The 18,760-nt window shown below is 39.7% G+C and overlaps 1 protein-coding gene across 2 annotated transcripts in view; it reads left to right on the forward strand.

Annotated features, from left to right (window-relative positions):
* The window catches only part of ASAP2 (ArfGAP with SH3 domain, ankyrin repeat and PH domain 2), a 104,470-nt gene that overhangs the window by 53,066 nt on the left and 32,644 nt on the right, over window positions 1-18,760 (forward strand). For both annotated transcript variants that reach the window (XM_068398217.1, XM_068398225.1), the window contains exons 6-9: window positions 6,979-7,108; window positions 9,243-9,328; window positions 11,291-11,366; window positions 11,849-11,935. In XM_068398217.1, coding sequence (XP_068254318.1) covers window positions 6,979-7,108; window positions 9,243-9,328; window positions 11,291-11,366; window positions 11,849-11,935 — 379 coding nt within the window. The remainder of the gene's footprint in view (window positions 1-6,978; window positions 7,109-9,242; window positions 9,329-11,290; window positions 11,367-11,848; window positions 11,936-18,760) is intronic.

Genomic DNA, 18,760 nt, shown 5'->3' on the forward strand with positions numbered 1-18,760 from the left:
AAGTGGTATTTTTGTAGTCTGTGGAGAAGTGACGGTGTCTTCATCCTGATTTCTGTCCCGACAAGCTGTCTTTGTAAGGAAAAAATGGAGCTTATTTGCCTCAATGTTTCATCTCTCTTACTTGCACCTTTGTGATGATGTATCAGGTGCTAGTATACCCAAGCGTGACCTATTTGAAAGGAAATTCAGTTAATTAAAAAATAGCATTTGTTTTCCTTTTTCCCTGTCACAATTTCTGAGCTGCTGCTTCAGTGTTTAAAAATTACTATGTATCTAGTCTTGTTTGGGAGAGTGATGATAAGATCCATTCTTATGGGCTTAGATCACCATCCATCAATGTTGATTATTATGCAACTTCTTCGCCCTGTAGCTACCTAACTTCTCGCAGTATTTTCCTGAAGATCACCTTAGCTGAAGTAACTGAGGGAGGCTGGATCCATTTTTCTTTATACTTTGGGACTGTTCTTGAATAAGGGAGTAAGAAGAGCAAGTAACCCATAGCTTTATGCCAGCCTACCTCAATCAAAAATTGGGAACATCCTGAGGTGACATTCATGAATAATTCATCTTTTCTCACCATCAGTCATTAACATACTTCAGTTGAAGCTATAAAGATTTAAAAATGTTTTTAAAGCTTTAAAGTAGTTAAAAGCAGTGCATTTCTCTCAGAACCTCACTTACAGTCTTTGTTTCCCATCTAAGAGCTGGGCGATGCTGCCTGCCGCTACAGCACCGCAGCGGGACTAGTCTGTCTGTCCCCTTTGGGTAGAATTGGTGCAGGCTGGGCTCTTTTTGTTATGAGGCAGTTGCTTTCCCCCATGTACTTAAACATTAATGGCAGGCGCGTTGGGGGAGCATATGGGGAAGGAGTTCACAAGTCATAAAAGCTGCTCATTCTCCCAGCAGGCAGGCTGTATTCCACAAGGCAGCGAGCCAGATTTCACCCACGTTCTTCAGTTTAATCGGTCCTGTTGTGGTAGATTTTGAGGTAAAGACATTGTATCCATTTTGCACAGGAAATAGAAGCATAAACGTACTGAAGCATATTATTTACTCATTTTTTGGCTGAATAGTAGTGTCTGTATCCCAGACATAAACCCGTCTTTCCTGAAAAGAAAGGAATGTTAATTTTTTAAATAAAGGTGTCTTATTTTTAGGCCTGTAAATATATATTATCTTCAGAAGTCCTCTGCTAATAAGTGTTGTGCTAATGCTGTGAAACATAAATGCTTAATGAAAACTAACAAGCTTTTGCTGGGAAGGCTGGCTCCCTCTCCTCCTTTGCCATTCTCCTTTTAAAAGCAGGGCATTGAGGTCTGTTATGCACAACTGAGTGAAGAGAACAAGTTGTTTGAATGTGCTTATGGGATTACAAGATCAAGGTCGTAGGCTGAGGTGCATTACATTATGGTGCAGAAATGCAAGCACTCATATCAAGATACAACTCTATTATTACTGATTTGTTTCTGAACCATTTGAGGTCAATGGAAGAATGAACAAATTCTTATTTGTCTTTTGTAAAGATGTCTGCATAGCTATTTAAGTGATGATGTTTCCAGTTTGGTAAAGTCATTTTTTAAACAATATCTAAAAAATTTATCTGAAAATTCTGCAAGCTTTTCTCGAATTACTTCTTCAGTGATCTAACTTGACTCAGTAGATCACTGATATTCAGAGATCGTAGATATTTCTGCCACATTTCCTTTTAAAGCTATGTACTTAAGAAAAAGTGGAGGTCATGTCTTGAATTGTCAAGACATAGTGCATAGGATGAAAGTGCTAAACAAAGTAGTTTAATATAGAACCATAAGATAGAATAATAGAATCATTTAGGTTGGAAAAGACCTTTAAGATCACCAAGTCCAACTATAAGCCTAACACTGCCAAGTCCACCACTAAACCATATCCCGAAGCGCCACGTCTACAAGTCTTTTAAATACCTCTAGGGATGGTGACTCAACTACTTCCCTGGACAGCCTGTTCCAATGCTTCATAACCCTTTCTGTGAAGAAATTTTTCCTAATAACCAATCTAAACCTTCCCTGGCACAACTTGAGGCCGTTTCCTCTCATCCTAGAACTTGTTACATGGGAGAACAGACCAACACCCACCTCACTACAACCTCCTTTCACCTTCACCAGCTTCGTTGCCCTTCTTTGGACTTGTTCCAGCACCTCAATGTTTGTCTTGTAGTGAGGGGCCCAAAATTGAACACAGTATTCAAAATGCAGCCTCACCAGTGCCGAGTGATCTCTGCCCTAGTCCTGCTGGCCACACTATTTCTGATACAAGCCAGGATGCTGTTGGCCTTCTTGGCCACCTGGGCACACTGCTGGCTCATATTCAGCCGGCTGTTGACCAACACCCCCAGGTTCTTTTCCACCAGGCAGCTTTCCAGCCACTCCTCCCCAAGCCTGTAGCGTTGCATGAGGTTGTTGTGCCCCAAGTGCAGAACCCGACACTTGGCCTTGTTGAACCTCATACAGTTGGCCTCTGCCCATCAATCCAGCCTGTCCAGATCCCACTGCAGAGCCTTCCTACCCTCAAGCACAACAACACTCCCACCCAACTTGGTGTTGTCTGCGAACTTACTGAGGGTGCACCTGATACCCTCGTCTAGATCATTGATAAAAATGTTAAAGAGAACTGGCCCCAGTACTGAGCCCTGGGGAGCACCACTTGTGATTGGCCGCCAACTGGATTTAACTCCATTCACTGCAACTCTTTGGGCCTGGCCATCCAGCCAGTTTTTTACGCAGCAAAGAATATGCCCATATGAGCAGCCAGTTTCTCCAGGAGAATGCTGTGGGAAACAGTGTCAAAGGCTTTACTGAACTCCAGGTAAACAACATCCACAATATATCACTTTGAGCCTGAGATTTCATATTAAGTATTTTTATTTTGAAAGAGATTACTTGCAAATTAAATGGAAAAAGCTTTCCATGAGTCTGCAGATAGTATGGATGAAATACTGGAAAGATCTGGACATGTTTTGCTCATTCTGCCCTCTTTTCCCTCATCCTCCAGTGCAGGATGAGTGAAAGGAAAAACCTTTCCAGCATTTCCAAAGGGAAAAGATGACTTCTCCATTCAGGACTTGGGTGACGAGAGAGAGTCATGCTTTACTGTCAGCCTTGACAGACAGCAGAATAAAATAAGATGGAGGTTCTTTCACTGAAAGGCTAGGGTGCCAGAGCTTGAAGTTGGAGGGTCAGGCTGAAAAGGAAGACTAGGCAAAGAAATCAGAGAATCAGAGAATCATAGAATGGTCTGGGTTGGAAGAGACCTTAGGATCATCTAGTTCCAACCCCCCTGCCACAGATATTTCAAATGATATTTGAAATCAAAGTGTATATCACAGTGTCACAGAATGTTAGGGATTGGAAGGGACCTCGAAAGATCATCTAGTCCAATCCCCCTGCCGGAGCACGATTACCTAGATCATATCACACAGGAACGCGTCCAGGCGGGTTTTGAATGTCTCCAGAGAAGGAGACTCCACAACCTCTCTGGGCAGCCTGTTCCAGTGTTCGGTTACCCTCACTGTAAAGAAGTTTTTCCTCATATTTAAGTGGAACCTCCTGTGTTCCAGCTTGCACCCATTGCCCCTTGTCCTGTCAATGTATAATATTATTTTGTCAAACAAAATAGCCGTTGGAAGCACTCCATTTTCCAGAGTGCTCCCCATTCAAGTCTACACCTTCCAGGTTCTATTTCCAGTCTCTGCACCTTCTTCTGTATGTACCCAGACTCAGCATGGCTTACTGCTGTATGGGGAAGGAGAGGAAGCAAGACAGAGCTGCTGCGCATCCAGCCAGTTCACTACTGCTGCATGTACACAGGGTGTTATAGTTGTTTACCCTTGTTCACTGACTGAAAATAAATACCAGTCTTTGGCGTGTTAAACAGTAAAATAGGTCCTGTCCTTTTTAAAGTTTAAAAAAATAAAAATGCCTACTTTGATGTTTATTTATACCATGATCTGTATGACAAAATTGAATTCTTTGAAATACAAATTAAAATTTATATTGAAAACCAGTTGCTTTTTAAATTGGAGCTGTAAAAGTAGTCATATAGTGGAAACTGAGTGAGCAAGACCATTTATTTTGTATCTGATCAACTTTTCTGTTGTAATTCTTCATCATCCTGTATTTCAGCTTTACTTGTCTGTTAGACAAATCTGAACTCACTGTGTTAGTCATGTGCAGCTGCGTTGTAAATGGACTGAAGTGTGCTCAGATTTTAATCTTAGTCAGCAAAGTCTGTATATGTGATACGTGCTGCATGAGCTTCAAGAACAGCAGCTTTACAAAACATTTGCTTCCTTCTTACTGCTTCTAGAGGATTTTTCTAGAGTTTTCCCAGTTTTCTTATTAATTTTGCTTAATTGATCTACCTGAAAAACCTGGATACCCTGCAATGTTTGGAAATCTCACGCTGGTACATTGTAGAACTGTCTTTGCTTGAAGGATTTGGTTAATGTCACGACACTTGAAGCTGAGCTGACCCTTGCATTTGGATAGAAAACACAGCCAACCTTTAGCACTCAGAAGACTTGCATGCGACATTGCTGTACGTGGTTTCTTTGTTTCCCTAGAAACAAAGTGCCCTGTAGTATCAGTCAGATAGGAGGTAGCATGTTACAGTAGCAAAATAACAGGCTAAATTCTGGATTACAAAGCTAAAAATGTAGTTAGGGACTAAAAGCATAAATAATAAGGAAATGCAAATGTGAAATGCACCATCATGTGTCTGGGACTTGTCACCGAGAGATGGTTTGGGTTTTTTTGTAAAGCTTCTCTGAAGTTGTGAAGCCATGGAGCCTGAAGCTCCAGCAAATGGCTTCAAGGGTGTCTTATTTCTCTGAATTACTTGGTGGATGTTGGTATGCTTTAGTCTTGCTACTTTTTGTCTGTGGTGTATGATTTATCCTTTAAATCGTAGAAAGGATTCTCTCACCCGAATCTAATACTTTCTTTAAAAGGAATTCAATTTCTTAAAAGAATGTATGCTGTAATGTTGTACATAATGTTTGACTCTGGCAGTATTAGTTGTCTTTTGGTTTAACTAGCATTTAGAGACACCTTATGACATGTTAATAAGCTCTTAAAATTTTAGAGGTGGTTATGTCATCCTGTGTTCAAGTATTGTTCTCTGTAAACAATGAAAATACAATATAATAGCAATTGATAGTTCTTAGACTTGACTCACATTTCAGTGAATTCTCTGGCCTCATGAATTGTTAGATTAATGTGGAAATTGAGAGAACTAAAACTGTCCTGGATCTTTGCTCTGAGGTTTGACTTCTTTAGAACTATCAAGTATGGTATAATGTGTACTCTCCTAGAGTGTGTGCTAGAAAGGAGCTGCATATTTGTCATTTTCTGTGAATCTTTTTGTAATGGTTTATCTTCCTTGTTCACAGTTGATGTCTAGTTAATTTTTGCATTGGACTCTGTATTCTGTGGCTACAAAATGGCATAATTGACAGTAAGTGGGTAAGAGTACAGACTTACTTTTGATGAAAACAGAACGTCTGGAATCAAGTTTTTGTTCAGACAAGTGAAGGTTTTCGGAATATTTATTTCAAAGGAGAGGAGCTTCGCGTCAAACGTCTGCTTCTGGCTGGACGCGATGGGCTGAGAAGGAGCTCGGTGCTGGCTGGATGTGCTGGCTGCTGGAATGCTGCTTGGGGCTGACTCTGCCAGGCCTGCCAGTACTGAGAACGCAATGCGGATTTTTGAATTGCTGTTCAAAATGTTTCCCTGTGGGAATGTTACTGGATGGGATTAATGGGATTAATTCTAGTTTTCCCTTGCTGCTTGAGGTGTAAGAGGAGGCAGTTCCTCATTCTTGAGAAGCGTAAGTACAGAATATATTGTTGACTGGAAGTCCTGAGGCCATCTAGGACATTTTCCCATAAACTGTTAGGGTAATGTTAACATCAGGTTAGGAGAGCACTTGAGACATGTCATCTTTTCAGAGAGAGAGCTGAGAGACACTTGGCTACCCGAGAGGAGGTACGACAGTGCGTGCGTTACTTGTTCCCCTCGTCTTGCTTCCTGTATTCCTGTGTAATGCTTCCTCTTGTTCAAAAGCAGTACAGCATTTCCTCAGGAAGCCCTTTCCAGTATTTTCTACTTCTAAACAGTACAAGTGGCAAACTAAAAGTCTTTCTCCAAAAAGTGAACACCCTCATGTGTTTTCTTTTATTAATACCTTTTTTCATTTCAGACTTGTCTAACTAGGTAATATAATTATGCTACTGTCTTCAGGAATAATATGGAGAATAGCTGTAACAAATGCACAAGTGTGTTTAGGGGAGTTATACTGTATGGCAGGCATTGGTTATTCATTTATATTCTGCAGGAGAACCTGTTTTATTCAGAGCTCTTGGAAAATGTTCATGGAAACTTTTCGGGAATTAGGACAGCTGGTCTAGCAGACTTGGAAGTCTGCAACACAGCCGGCTGGCCGGCATTCCCAGTGCCAACTGGCGCAGTAGCAAATAGAGATGGCAACTCTGATTTTGGCTTAGGAAACCCTGCATATATATAGAAGATGACTTGATGACAGGCAAGACTCAATAAATCTGGTGACATAATTGAACTCTGTTAACCAGTGTTTGGTCAGTTGGGATTAGACATTCCACTATGCTTTCAATTAAAATTCATTATTTTGTTTCTGGATTTTTTTTCTTCAAAGCAAGAACTTAGTATCTTCCTCTCTTTTAGTATCTTCTTGTGGAATATCTGTCAGGACATTATTTTAACAGATGATTGAATTAGGTTTCAGCTACTGTATGTCATTGCTGATCTTTAGTCATTGTCAAATTTCAAATGAAATGTCATCTGGAAGTAAGTCATATGCAAAGCTACCAGAGTCTGGCTCTGCATCTGTCAGTAGATTTTGTGAATAATCAGATTTCCTGAGAGGCTGTGGATTTCTCACTTCATTGACTGATTCTTTGCCTTATAGTACAAAAATAGAGAAGGAGAAAAAAGAGCATGCTAAGCTGCATGGGATGATCCGTACAGAAATAAGTGGAGCTGAAATTGCAGAAGAGATGGAGAAAGAAAGAAGGTTCTTCCAGTTACAGATGTGTGAGGTAAGATTCAGTGTGTAATTCATATTGTTCTGCTAATATTTTTAGGAAAATTTTGAAAAATACAATTGTTTAATGGCAACTGTGTTGTTAAAGGGAAATGACAAGTTATTAGTGGACTCCATTTGCTAAAACATGTATTTTTTTTATCCTGATGGATAAAACTTTGCAGGGAATTTAGATCTTTTCCAATTTCACATAAGTAAACTGTAGAATAAATAAATAATGCAAAACTCAATTAAACACTAAGAGATGATAATAAATAAGCCTTTACACTACTACTTCACTATAAATTATTTTAAGCCCTAGGTCATTCTCTGAATTGTTCCCTATGCTGACAGCTGTTGTATTATTATGTGGAGAGACTCCAGTCTAGCACACTGTTGGGCTGGTGCTGAAAAAAAAGTGCTAAGGATGGAACCCAGTTGTCTTTCAAGATGTTTCAGAATGTTTCTACTTTGAAACCTTTGTGATTTTGCAGTATGTTAAATCTGATGTGAATATTTTTGGTTCGATTTGTTTAAGGGCATGTCAGGTTCCGTGGTTGGGAATTCAAGTTGCTGTGTTCGTTCTTTCTCCGCGTTAACTCAAAAATATACCTTGGGTGTTTCTTCTGTTTTTACTATGATGGTTAGTGCTAATGTGACTCATACGCCAACATAGCTTAACAGCAGTTGTCCTGAATACCACTTTTAGTAACTGCATGCACTGATTCTTAGTAGAAAAGCTTCACATTCCTACACGGAGTCAGACTAAAGTATTCAAAACTGTTGAAGGGATTTGAGTACCCAATAAATGTATGGATGTTGCCAGCTAATTGCCCATCTGTATCCTTCCTGAGAAACAACGAGGAACAGATGCTTCTCTCTTCCTGTGTCACAGTAAAGGAGGAGTTCACTTCAGTCAGTTGTAGTGATAATAAAATGCAGGGTGAAGTCTGTGAAATTGAATCAACTTACCTTAGATGTGGAATAGCTGAAGTGTATCTTGTATTTCTTCTGATTTTGGGGAAAAGAAGTCTATACTCCGGTACCTCTGAATAGTCATAAAAGGGGACTTTGTTTTGGTTTTGTTAGTAAATCAGAAATGTGACATATTGAAGTTGTATCGTAAGTACAGGCTAGTTCTCTATAAATTGTGAAAGTGAACTGAATAGCAGATGCCTGGAGCTCCATTTTAAATACCAGGAGCTAGAGAAGTGATTCTTCTAACTAAATACTATCCAGTGCACATATATACATTTAGGCTAATCATCTTTTCACCTGAATGAGCATAAAAAGCTGGAAAATTGAAAGCTGGCACTTGGATACTGCTTTATTTTAGTGCTTTTAAAAGATTTAGGTTGTACTGCAGGTAGGGGAAAACCAGATGCATTAGAGCATTGCTAAGACAACATTCACTCCTTTGCTAGGAGGTCATTGTCTAAGCAGGGGTTAAAAATTGTTGTCATTTAATGGACAGTTAAGGACTCATGTAAATATTTGGTCAATCATTTCTGCTTGCATGGCTGACATCTTTTGTGCTATGGCATTCAAGGGAGGAGCTGTCACTTAATATGGACTTTGATTGTGCCTAATGCAAAAGGACACTAATTACACTTTTTTTTAGCTTGACAGTAGATTTTAAAAATCTCTTGCTAAACTGTAATTTGCTGTAATTACTGTGTATAAAGGAATTGACAGAGAAAACAATAAAATCAGAAGGCAGATTTTTAAAATAGTTAAAATAATCCCTCACTTTTTTTGAGTGAATTGGTTTCTTCCTTTAGCAATGAATTTGACAACTAGTGATACAGATGATACCTAGATGGCCTGCTATGTTTAAGAGTGAGTTCCTAAATTTACTGCGCAAACCCTTTTATGCTTCCTTTAACACAGGCTTCCACTAGGAGCCACGAAGGATGTTTTAACAATTTGAACTAGTTATAGTGAAGTATCCCCACAGGGTATCAAAAATCAGCAGTGACAACAATTGCTTTTGTGTGATTAACCCTTGAAGCCACTGTTAGATGCATTCTCTTTTAGGTCTTCTAAATCTGCAACTGTTAAAGCGTGTTGAAATATAACTGAAAATAAACTGTTAAAAAAATACTGTAGCAGTAATAATTAATTTCTTTTGTGAATTACTTTTTTAACAGTACCTGCTGAAAGTCAATGAAATAAAGATTAAAAAAGGAGTGGACTTGCTTCAGAACTTGATCAAGTATTTTCATGCTCAGTGCAAGTATGTTTTAGTTTTCTTTATATCTACACAATAACTGAAGCAATGTTTTGTTTTAAACTTTTGACATCATTGTAACACTTTTCTAGATTTTTCAAAATAAATCTAAGGTTCAGGTGTTCTCACTGATGTCTTTTGACAAGTTGCCTTTGTCATAGATTAGTCATTGCTTTTGTTACTGTATTCTGAAACATGTAATGAGGTTGAGCTAGTCCCATAGAATGTAATTGTCTATTCCAAAGGAGTGCTGCACAATAATTTGGCATCTTTCATAAACTATTCTTGAAACAGAGCTATTAGTTTGGTCTATTAGTTAGTGGCCCATTAGTTTTGATGAGCTGTTTTGAGTGTATCTAACAATGATCTAAATTAATTCTGTGCTCAAGAAAAATAAATTGCATAAGCAGTGGGATAAAACTATATTGAAAGAATCACTCTTTTTCTAATTAATCGGAGGACTCAGTAATAAAACACAAAGCTCTTGTTAGAATGATGTACTTTTTATGGTAGTCTTACAGATCAATAGTATAGCAATAACGTCATAGCTATAAACTTGAAAGAGCCTCTGTTAACCTGTTCAAATCAGTACGTTTTCATCCTAAAAGACCAGTCTGCACCTATGTAGGTTTTTTCCCCTGTATAGCTATGTTGCTTTTAAAATCAGTTTCACTTCTAGTATGTCATTCTTCTGCTCTGTCCCTTTAATAAAATTTCAACAACATAAATGCTGCATTATGTTGTCACTTTCATGTCTGCTTCCCAGAGGGAAAATATTTTCTGTTGCAAATGGTGCAGCAATTTTTAATCAAATGTGCATGTAGTTCTCGTTTCTTTAAATTTATTTTTTGAATCTGACTTTTTTTTTACGATCTGGAATACTTGGCATAGATAACATTACTGTGCCAATACAGAAATACATATGATAGAGTAAGATGTAGTGTATTCAGTTTGCCTATAGGCCATAATTAATGCTTGGGAAACAAAGGGGTTTTCCTTTAGTAGGAAGATTGCATCAGAAGTGAAATTATTGAGCTCCAAGAAGACACAATTATTTTGTATCTATTAGAGCTTTTGCTGTTAGTGTAGCCAGCCGGTCTAGGGAAGTGATCGTCCCTCTGTACTCGGCACTGGTGAGGCCGCACCTTGAATACTGTGTCCAGTTGTGGGCCCCGCACTTCAAGAAAGATGTTGAGGTGTTGGAGCAAGTCCAGAGGAGGGCGACCAAGCTGGTGAAGGGTCTGGAGGGTCTGACCTACGAGGAACGGCTGAGGGAGCTGGGATTGTTCAGCCTGGAGAAGAGGAGGCTCAGAGGTGACCTTATTGCAGTCTACAACTACCTGAAGGAAGGTTGTAGTGAAGAGGGAGTCGGCCTCTTCTCGCAGGCAACTAGCGATAGGACAAGAGGACATAGCCTCAAGCTTCTCCAGGGGAGGTTCAGGCTGGACATTAGGAAGCATTTCTTCTCAGAAGGGGTCATTAGACATTGGAAGGGGCTGCCCAGGGAGGTGGTAGAGTCACCATCTCTGGATGTGTTTAAGAAAAGACTGGACATGGCACTTAGTGCCATGATCTAGTTGACATGGTGGTGTCAGGGCAATGGTTGGACTCGATGATCCCAGAGGTCTCTTCCAACCTGATTGATTCTGTGATTCTGTTCTACAAATGAGTCTTGCTTGTTCTGGGCCTTCAAAAAGTGGGATGAGAACCTGTATTTGAGGTGAGAATGAGGAAAACTTATGTGGCAGTGGATCGTGGCAGTTCTGAATCTGAGGCTTTTGCATGTTAGAATAAGCTATGATGGAAATAAAGAGGCGGATCAGTCAAAGATGCATAAAAAATAAATTTTTAATGTTTTGAAGTTTATGGCATGGCATAATACTGTGCACATCTTCCTTTGGCAACTTTTTAAACAGAAAATACAAAGTAAAGTTTAATAACAGTTTGCCTTTTGTGTTTCTTTTTAAGTTTCTTTCAGGATGGGTTAAAAGCAGTTGAAAGTCTCAAGCCTTCAATTGAGACACTCTCGACAGATCTTTATACAGTGAGTAGCAAACTTTCACATTTGTGTTGTAAACGTAGGCTTTTACAGTAGAACTGTGATCATTTTAGTTCAGGTTGGCTGACTTCTAATAGGTTTTAAGGTTTTGAGTAGATTTTTGAGTAAAATTTTGTTTTAATGTCATATCCAGAAGCCTTAGTTTCAATTCAGGACCCCACTGTGTAAAATGTTAGGAAAACAGACTTTGCTCTAAAATGTTTACTGACTAAGTGGAAAATAACATACAGTTTCAAACTGAACATGAGGAAGCAAGAACAGTGTGAGGAAATATCAGTCGTAACCCAGCAACATCCTAGCCATTATCAAGTTTTCTGAAGATATAAAGGAAAATAAACTGATCACATTATCTTTTTGTGTTTTCATTCTCTCTGAACATTTCTCAGAAAAATGAACCAATTAAGTAGCAAGTTTGGAAGAACTTTGTTGAAAATGTTATTTTTAACCTGTGTTTTTCTTCGTTCAAGATTAAACAAGCACAAGATGAGGAAAGAAGACAATTAACACAGCTTAGAGATATTTTAAAATCAGCACTCCAGGTTGATCAGAAAGAGGTGAGCATATAAGGTGGTTTAACTTTGGAATACCCTTTTTCATTAATTCTAATGTAATGTTAGTATATGAAATTATCATTATTATTATCTTAACTTCTATCAGCCATCTAATTTCTTTGTTTATTCATCTTTGTTTTGATGCTGATATTGAATGTTTCTGACAAAGGCAGGGTTTTTTTTAAATGAATTCCCACTAAAAATATATGAGACTTACTGCAAAATAATTTATTTTTGTTACCAATGTTGCAAAATACTTCAGAAGGTGCACTGTCTGTGAACTAACAGACAATGGTGTCTATGTTGCTCAAACTGAGAATGGAAGAACTTTGGCAGTATCAAAGAGACCCCATTAGTACAAACTTATCTCACAACAATTTTCCAAACTGTATAAAGATTATGTAACACTGAACTTTGAATTCCAAAACACCTCTTGTCATCATATGCAAAAATGAGAATTAAGTTTGCTACTCTGCTGCAAGATGCCAGTTTTCAAATGTGCAAGAGCTGGGCAGTTGGGCAATCTAACAAATCAGTATTTTTTGAGTTTCGGTTATGATTGCTGGTAGATTTAAAGAATTCTGGAGTAGTTATATTTGGCAAACTCTGATCTGGAAGCAAGCGTCTTTTGTGTAATCTAATCCTAAATATTTGGTCTACTTTTGTTTCAGATTGCTAGTGCTTCCTCTTCATATAAGTAAATGCCAGCCAGCTTCCTTTGTGTGGCTGCTGGGCCACGAGTAAGTGATGAATGAACCCCCTCCTCCCTTTTCAGATTCTCTTTCTGAGAGGGATCACAACGAAATAGTTTAGTCTGTAGAGCTCAGACTTCCTTGATCTTTTCTGGTCTTGCTTTCATCTTCCCGGATGGGATTCTCCCCAGAGTAATGAAGGAACTCTCTATTATCTACCAGCAGTCCTGGTTAACTGGAGAAGTTCCAGCTGACTGGAAATTAGCAAATGTAACGCCCATCTACAAGAAGGGTCGAAAGGATGATCCAGGGAACTATAGGCCTGTCAGCCTGACCTCGGTGCCAGGCAAGGTGATGGAACAGATCATCCTGAGTGCCATTACATGGCACATGCAGGACAATCGGGGCATCGGGGCCAGTCAACATGGATTCATGAAAGGCAGGTCCTGCTTGACCAACCTGATCTCCTTTTATGACAAAGTGACCCGCTTAGTAGATGAGGGCAGGGCTGTGGATGTAGTCTAGACTTCAGTAAGGCATTCGACACTGTCTCCCACAGCATCCTCCTAGACAAACTGGCTGCCCGGGGCTTGGATGGGTGGACTCTTGGATGGGTTAAAAACTGGCTGGATGGCCGAGCCCAGAGAGTGGTGGTGAATGGCGCAAAGTCCAACTGGCAGGCAGTCACTAGCGGTGTTCCCCAGGGCTCAGTTCTGGGGCCGGTGCTGTTCAATATCTTTATAGATGATCTAGACGTAGGAATTGAGTGCACCCTCAGTAAATTTGCAGATGACACCAAGCTGGGTGGGAGTGTCGATCTGCTGGAGGGTAGGAAGGCCCTACAGAGGGATCTGGACAGGTTAGATAGATGGGCCGAGACCAACGGCATGAGGTTCAACAAGAAAAGTGCCGGGTCTTACACTTGGGCCACAACAACCCCATGCAGCGCTACAGGCTGGGGGAAGAGTGGTTAGAAAGCGGCCTGGCGGAACGATCGACAGCTAAACATGAGCCAGCAGTGTGCCCAGGTGGCCAAGAAGGCCAATGGCATCCTGGCCTCTATTAAGGATAGTGTAACCAGCTGGTCTAGAGAAGTGATCGTCCCTCTGTACTTGGCACTGGTGAGGCCGCACCTTGAATACTGTGTCCAGTTCTGGGCCCCGCACTTCAAGAAAGATGTTGAGGTGTTGGAGCAAGTCCAGAGGAGGGCGACCAAGCTGGTGAAGGGTCTGGAGGGTCTGACCTACGAGGAACGGCTGAGGAAGCTGGGATTGTTCAGCCTGGAGAAGAGGAGGCTCAGAGGTGACCTTATTGCAGTCTACAACTACCTGAAGGGAGGTTGTAACGGAGTGGGAGTCGGCCTCTTCTCGCAGGCAACTAGCGATAGGACAAGAGGACATAGCCTCAAGCTTCGCCAGGGGAGGTTCAGGTTGGACATTAGGAAGCATTTCTTCTCAGAAAGGGTCATTAGACATTGGAAGGGGCTGCCCATGGAGGTGGTAGAGTCACCATCTCTGGATGTGTTTAAGAAAAGACTGGACATGGCACTTAGTGCCGTGGTCTATTTGACATGGTGGTGTCAGGGCAATGGTTGGCCTCGATGATCCCAGAGGTCTCTTCAAACCTGATTGATTCTTTGATTCTGTGAGTCCCTGATGGTTGATGAGCAACCTAATCTAGTGAAAGATGTCCCTGCCCATGGCCTGGGGGTTGGACTACGTGATCTTTAAAGGTCCCTTCCAAGCCAGACTGCTCTATGATTCTATGACTTGCTGATAGGCATTCGAACAGTCTTAAACACTCTTCACTTTGAGGTGCTGTTTGTTACCATGTGAAGTTTGTGATAATGACCATTGTCTACAAAGTCCCATACAGTTCGCAGGCACTTTCTTAGGTTCTGCCTGGCATTTAGGACTCACTGAGGGGTGCGTTTGCTAACAACTTCCAAATTTGAGCTCTGGGGAATGAAAGACTAGTGATCCTAGTGGAAATGGTGACTACTCTGGATTCACCATTGATTGCCCGCTTTCAATAAGGAGTCTTTGCTGTTTAGGGTGTGTTAGCAGGCTTCCTGTTTTATTTGGGTCTTTCTTCATGAGAGATAATAGAAGCAGTCAGGTTTCACGGTTGCTGGAAATGTTGCTTCTCTATGTTTACCTGTTTATCAGTGATACTGATATTAAATGTATATGGAAGATATGGTGAGCATACATCTTTTAACAGACTGAAAAATGTAATAATACACATAAATTTATTACTTGTACTGTTTTTGTTGCATTTAAAAATACAAGTGTAAAAAGTACTTTGTGCTATATTCATTATTTATTAATTCTGCAAATCTAGATATAGATGATTACCTACAGAGCATAAGTACTATAATTATTTTTAAAGTTTTTTGAAAACATCAATTAATCAGTGGGATGCCAAACAATCCTGGTATAATTTACTGTACGACCCACTAATATTATTCTTGTTGCACTGTAATTTCCTTTACTATAACTGATTTCTTTTTCCTTCCTGAAATGCATTTACATTTTGTGACCGAAGTCTAGGAGAGTAAGTGTTACTATGTTTTAATGAAAATAGTTGGCATGATTTCCATTCAGATTTCAAGAAACTGGATTTTTCCTCTGAACTTTTTTCTGTTGGTATGAAAAGATTGGTTCTTTTTTTTTCCTCTTCTGTTTGTTGTATTACCAAAAAAAAAAAAGTTATCAGATTGTTCTTGGGAAAGAAAATTGGTGTAAGACAAATTGATGATTTCCTTTTCACTCTCTTTTGGGAATTAAATCCAGTTGCTTGATTTGATGTTCTTGCAAGATTTTGAAGATATGTGTCTTTTTAATTAAAATGGACTTCTTGTATGAAATAATAGAAGATTGAGAAATATTGTTTCTGTTGTGTTAAAAAAAAAAAAAAAGACACAAACACTCGTAGTGAGCTTTTTTGTTGTGCCTGTATACATAGTTTTTCCTGCACAAAACTTCCTCAAACCTGGTTTGTACTGAAACTTCTTTTTGAAATGTCATTGTGTGTACACCTCCGTGATTTTTAATTTTTAAACTTCTATTTTTCAAACAGTAGAGCTCCTGCAAGTTTTGGCGTCAACCTTAGAGGCATATTGCCTTCATTTCTTTTTCCTGTGTCCTCTCTGAAGGTAGCCTTACTGTAGTGTTTAGATTTGCTTCTGCTTCTTTTACATGTTTGATAGAACCTATAATCTATTTAGGCCACTGCAAAATAGGATAAATTTTGTGTTTCTTGACAAAAATTATGGTAGCTGTGCTATAGGAGAGGCTGCTTGCAGGGAATTCTGGCAGATACGTCTGTTGGAGGCTCTGTGGGGCTGTAATAGATAAAGGGATGGATCTCTGAAACATTCCTCTTGGCAATGGTCCTGCAAATACAAGAGAAGCTCAGGCTCTTGGAGAGCTGTAAGGGGCTTTTTGGCAGCTTTACGCACAGGAGTGATCAGTCTAAAATCGTGCTCTGTGGGAGCTGTGGAATGGCTAAAATTTGCTGTGTATAAGTTAAAGCACCTTGTATAGAAAGTTCTGTTGTGTTCAAATAGTGGGGCTGATAACTAGGTTTTTAGAATCTCTCTTACCAGTAGTCACAGACCATCTTTACAGAATACTGTTTTCACATTTCTTTCCTTTTTAGCTATGCTATTCAGTTTGATTTAGAAGTCAGTCAGTCTTTATAAGACTTTGGAAGAAACAATTTCAAACCTCTTTATGGTCAGTGAAGTGATTAACTGTAAACGTGCTGCAATGAAATGACTCACCTTTTTTTGTGTGTGTGCTTATCTGCATTTCAAAGCTGATAAAGTGGACAAAGTTCAGTTTCTTAGGCTTGTGTACTTCAGTCTGTTCTGATCTTGTTATGTTCAAGAGATACTTAAAATTACAATAATACTCTGCACTCGGTATGTCCTATATCTTGTGGTGGTCCGTTTCCTCCCATAGGTAACATAAGTTGTTCCTGCTCGTCTGATGAGGCCATTGGGTCTGACCCTGTTACCTGTGATTTGTACTCCTGTTATGTGCAATATGCAAACCAGAAATAAAGGAAGATCCTTTGGGGAGCCTGCATATGGAAAAGGCATGCTGAAATTGCCTGGAAGGATGTTAATTGTGATGGTGATTTGTGGTATGGCATCCCGTCTGTTAGGAGCTAGATCAAAATCATGAACTTGCTTGTCAGAGAGCTGTGGAAAACCATCATCTGGTAATCACGTTGGACACTATTAATTTGGACATGGCCTGAAACAAGGATTTAAAGTTGAAAATCTCATTGTCTTATCCTTAAGTTCTCTTCATGAAATAGTATTATATTTTTTAAAGATACTGTTCATAGTAATGAATGTGTGGAAATACACGTCAGCTACAGCAGCTTCCTCTCTGGTTGAAATAAGGCAGGAAGCTTGTATTATTGGCTTGCCAGTTTGGCCAAACACAGCAGCTGAGCATAAACAACACTGAAGAGAGTAGCTGAAACACAGCAGAAAATAATGCACAAAAAGTAGCAGCACAATCTTAAGTAGTGGGAATGGTGCTATGTGCAGGTGTTGGAGTGCATCTGAAATCTTTACATAATTGAGGATGTGGAGATCTGAAATTAATTTCCTGTAAGGCCTCTAATCTTCTTGGGAATGGAGTTCCTTTACTGACTAATGGGAGTCAGAGATCAAGGCGTGGGTAGGACACAACAGAAAGTGTCAGACCAGATTTTCTTCAGAAGTCGGTAAATGTATGCGTGCAGCAGTTCTTAATCAGTGACGGAATTCCTTTTTAAATGTTCTCGTTTTATCTTGGGCAGCCAGACTGCAAAACCAAATAGTTCTGTGTAAACAGGCTGAAGAGGAAGAGTAAACAGACTGGTTTAAATCTGAATGGATGCTTTGCCAGGCACAGACGTTTAAGTGGTGGTTTTGTAGTGCCTTTAAAAACCTCAGATGAATGTTGTAGCTACCTGAGACAGCTTCCTAGATCACTAGCTGACAGACAGAGAAGCGGGCACAGCTTGCTTCTGCTGAAAAGGAGCACTGAGGGGTGTTGGCAGCCTGCCTTGAGCTCGGCTCATGGTTCTCAGGACCACTGAGCTCCAGCACTGTATTCAGGATGAACCTGAAATCTTGCAGCCTGGAGGTGTGGAGTCCTAAGTGCACTGAAGAGGGGTGCAGGTGGTATCTCTGTCCTTACCATCGTGTTTCGGACCTGTCATGTTGCCACTGCTGTTGAAGAGGATCCTGAACAGCTTTGGCTGCCTTAGTCGCTTTGGTAGCAGAATGTGCTGCTGGAGCTTGTAAAGGAGCAGCATCTGAGCTGGCATTCTCTGAGAAGCGTAGTCCAAGTGTGTTCTTGATTTTTCTTGGTCTTTTTCCCCTGCTTATATCCAGAGATGTCTTATACTTTAGGCTAATAAAGTGTATGAAGCTAATTGTAATTAGAGAGAAACTATCTTCTTAATTCATACTTTTTAGATCACTGTGTATTTTATCATGTGTACACTCTGAAAACCCAAAATGATGTATCTCATGATCATACTCCTAGTATATGAGACATACTATCTCATTTTTTTAGCAAAAGAGATTTTTTAATCAAATCAGTAGGTTTATTTCTTAATAGCTCTTAAGTTTTTGCTTAGAATAGCTCAGATAGTCATTTAAGTGAGCTGCTTTCTTTGTGTTTTTTTCCTCACTGTACTTGTATTATCTGCCATATATAACAGGTGTTATTACCTCCATAGAGCAAAGATAGTAGAAGACAATAAATATTATAAGTATTAGTCATTGTTACTGTATGCATTGAAAAGTCCATCCCATCATGTTGCTGCTGCTAATACAGCTGGACACATCAGACTCCTCATTATCAGGTCTTATTTTTTAAGAAGTTGGACTCTTGCAGCAGTGGGTCCTGCATCTGGGTAGTTCTCAGAGTAGTGAGAAGGGTTTAGTTAATCCTTGTCACTTCCTGTCCCAGAATTCTACTTTGTTCAAGATATTTTGGTTTACATTATTGTTCTTATGGTGATAACTTTTCAGTTTTCTTGTATGCCTCCTGAACTGTGTTTCCAGGAGGTCTCTTCTGCTTTTCAGACTATAACTTGACTCAGTTTCCACAAGGAAAACCAC

Source organism: Nyctibius grandis, chromosome 1, assembly GCF_013368605.1.
Source record: "Nyctibius grandis isolate bNycGra1 chromosome 1, bNycGra1.pri, whole genome shotgun sequence".
NCBI lineage: Eukaryota > Metazoa > Chordata > Aves > Nyctibiiformes > Nyctibiidae > Nyctibius > Nyctibius grandis.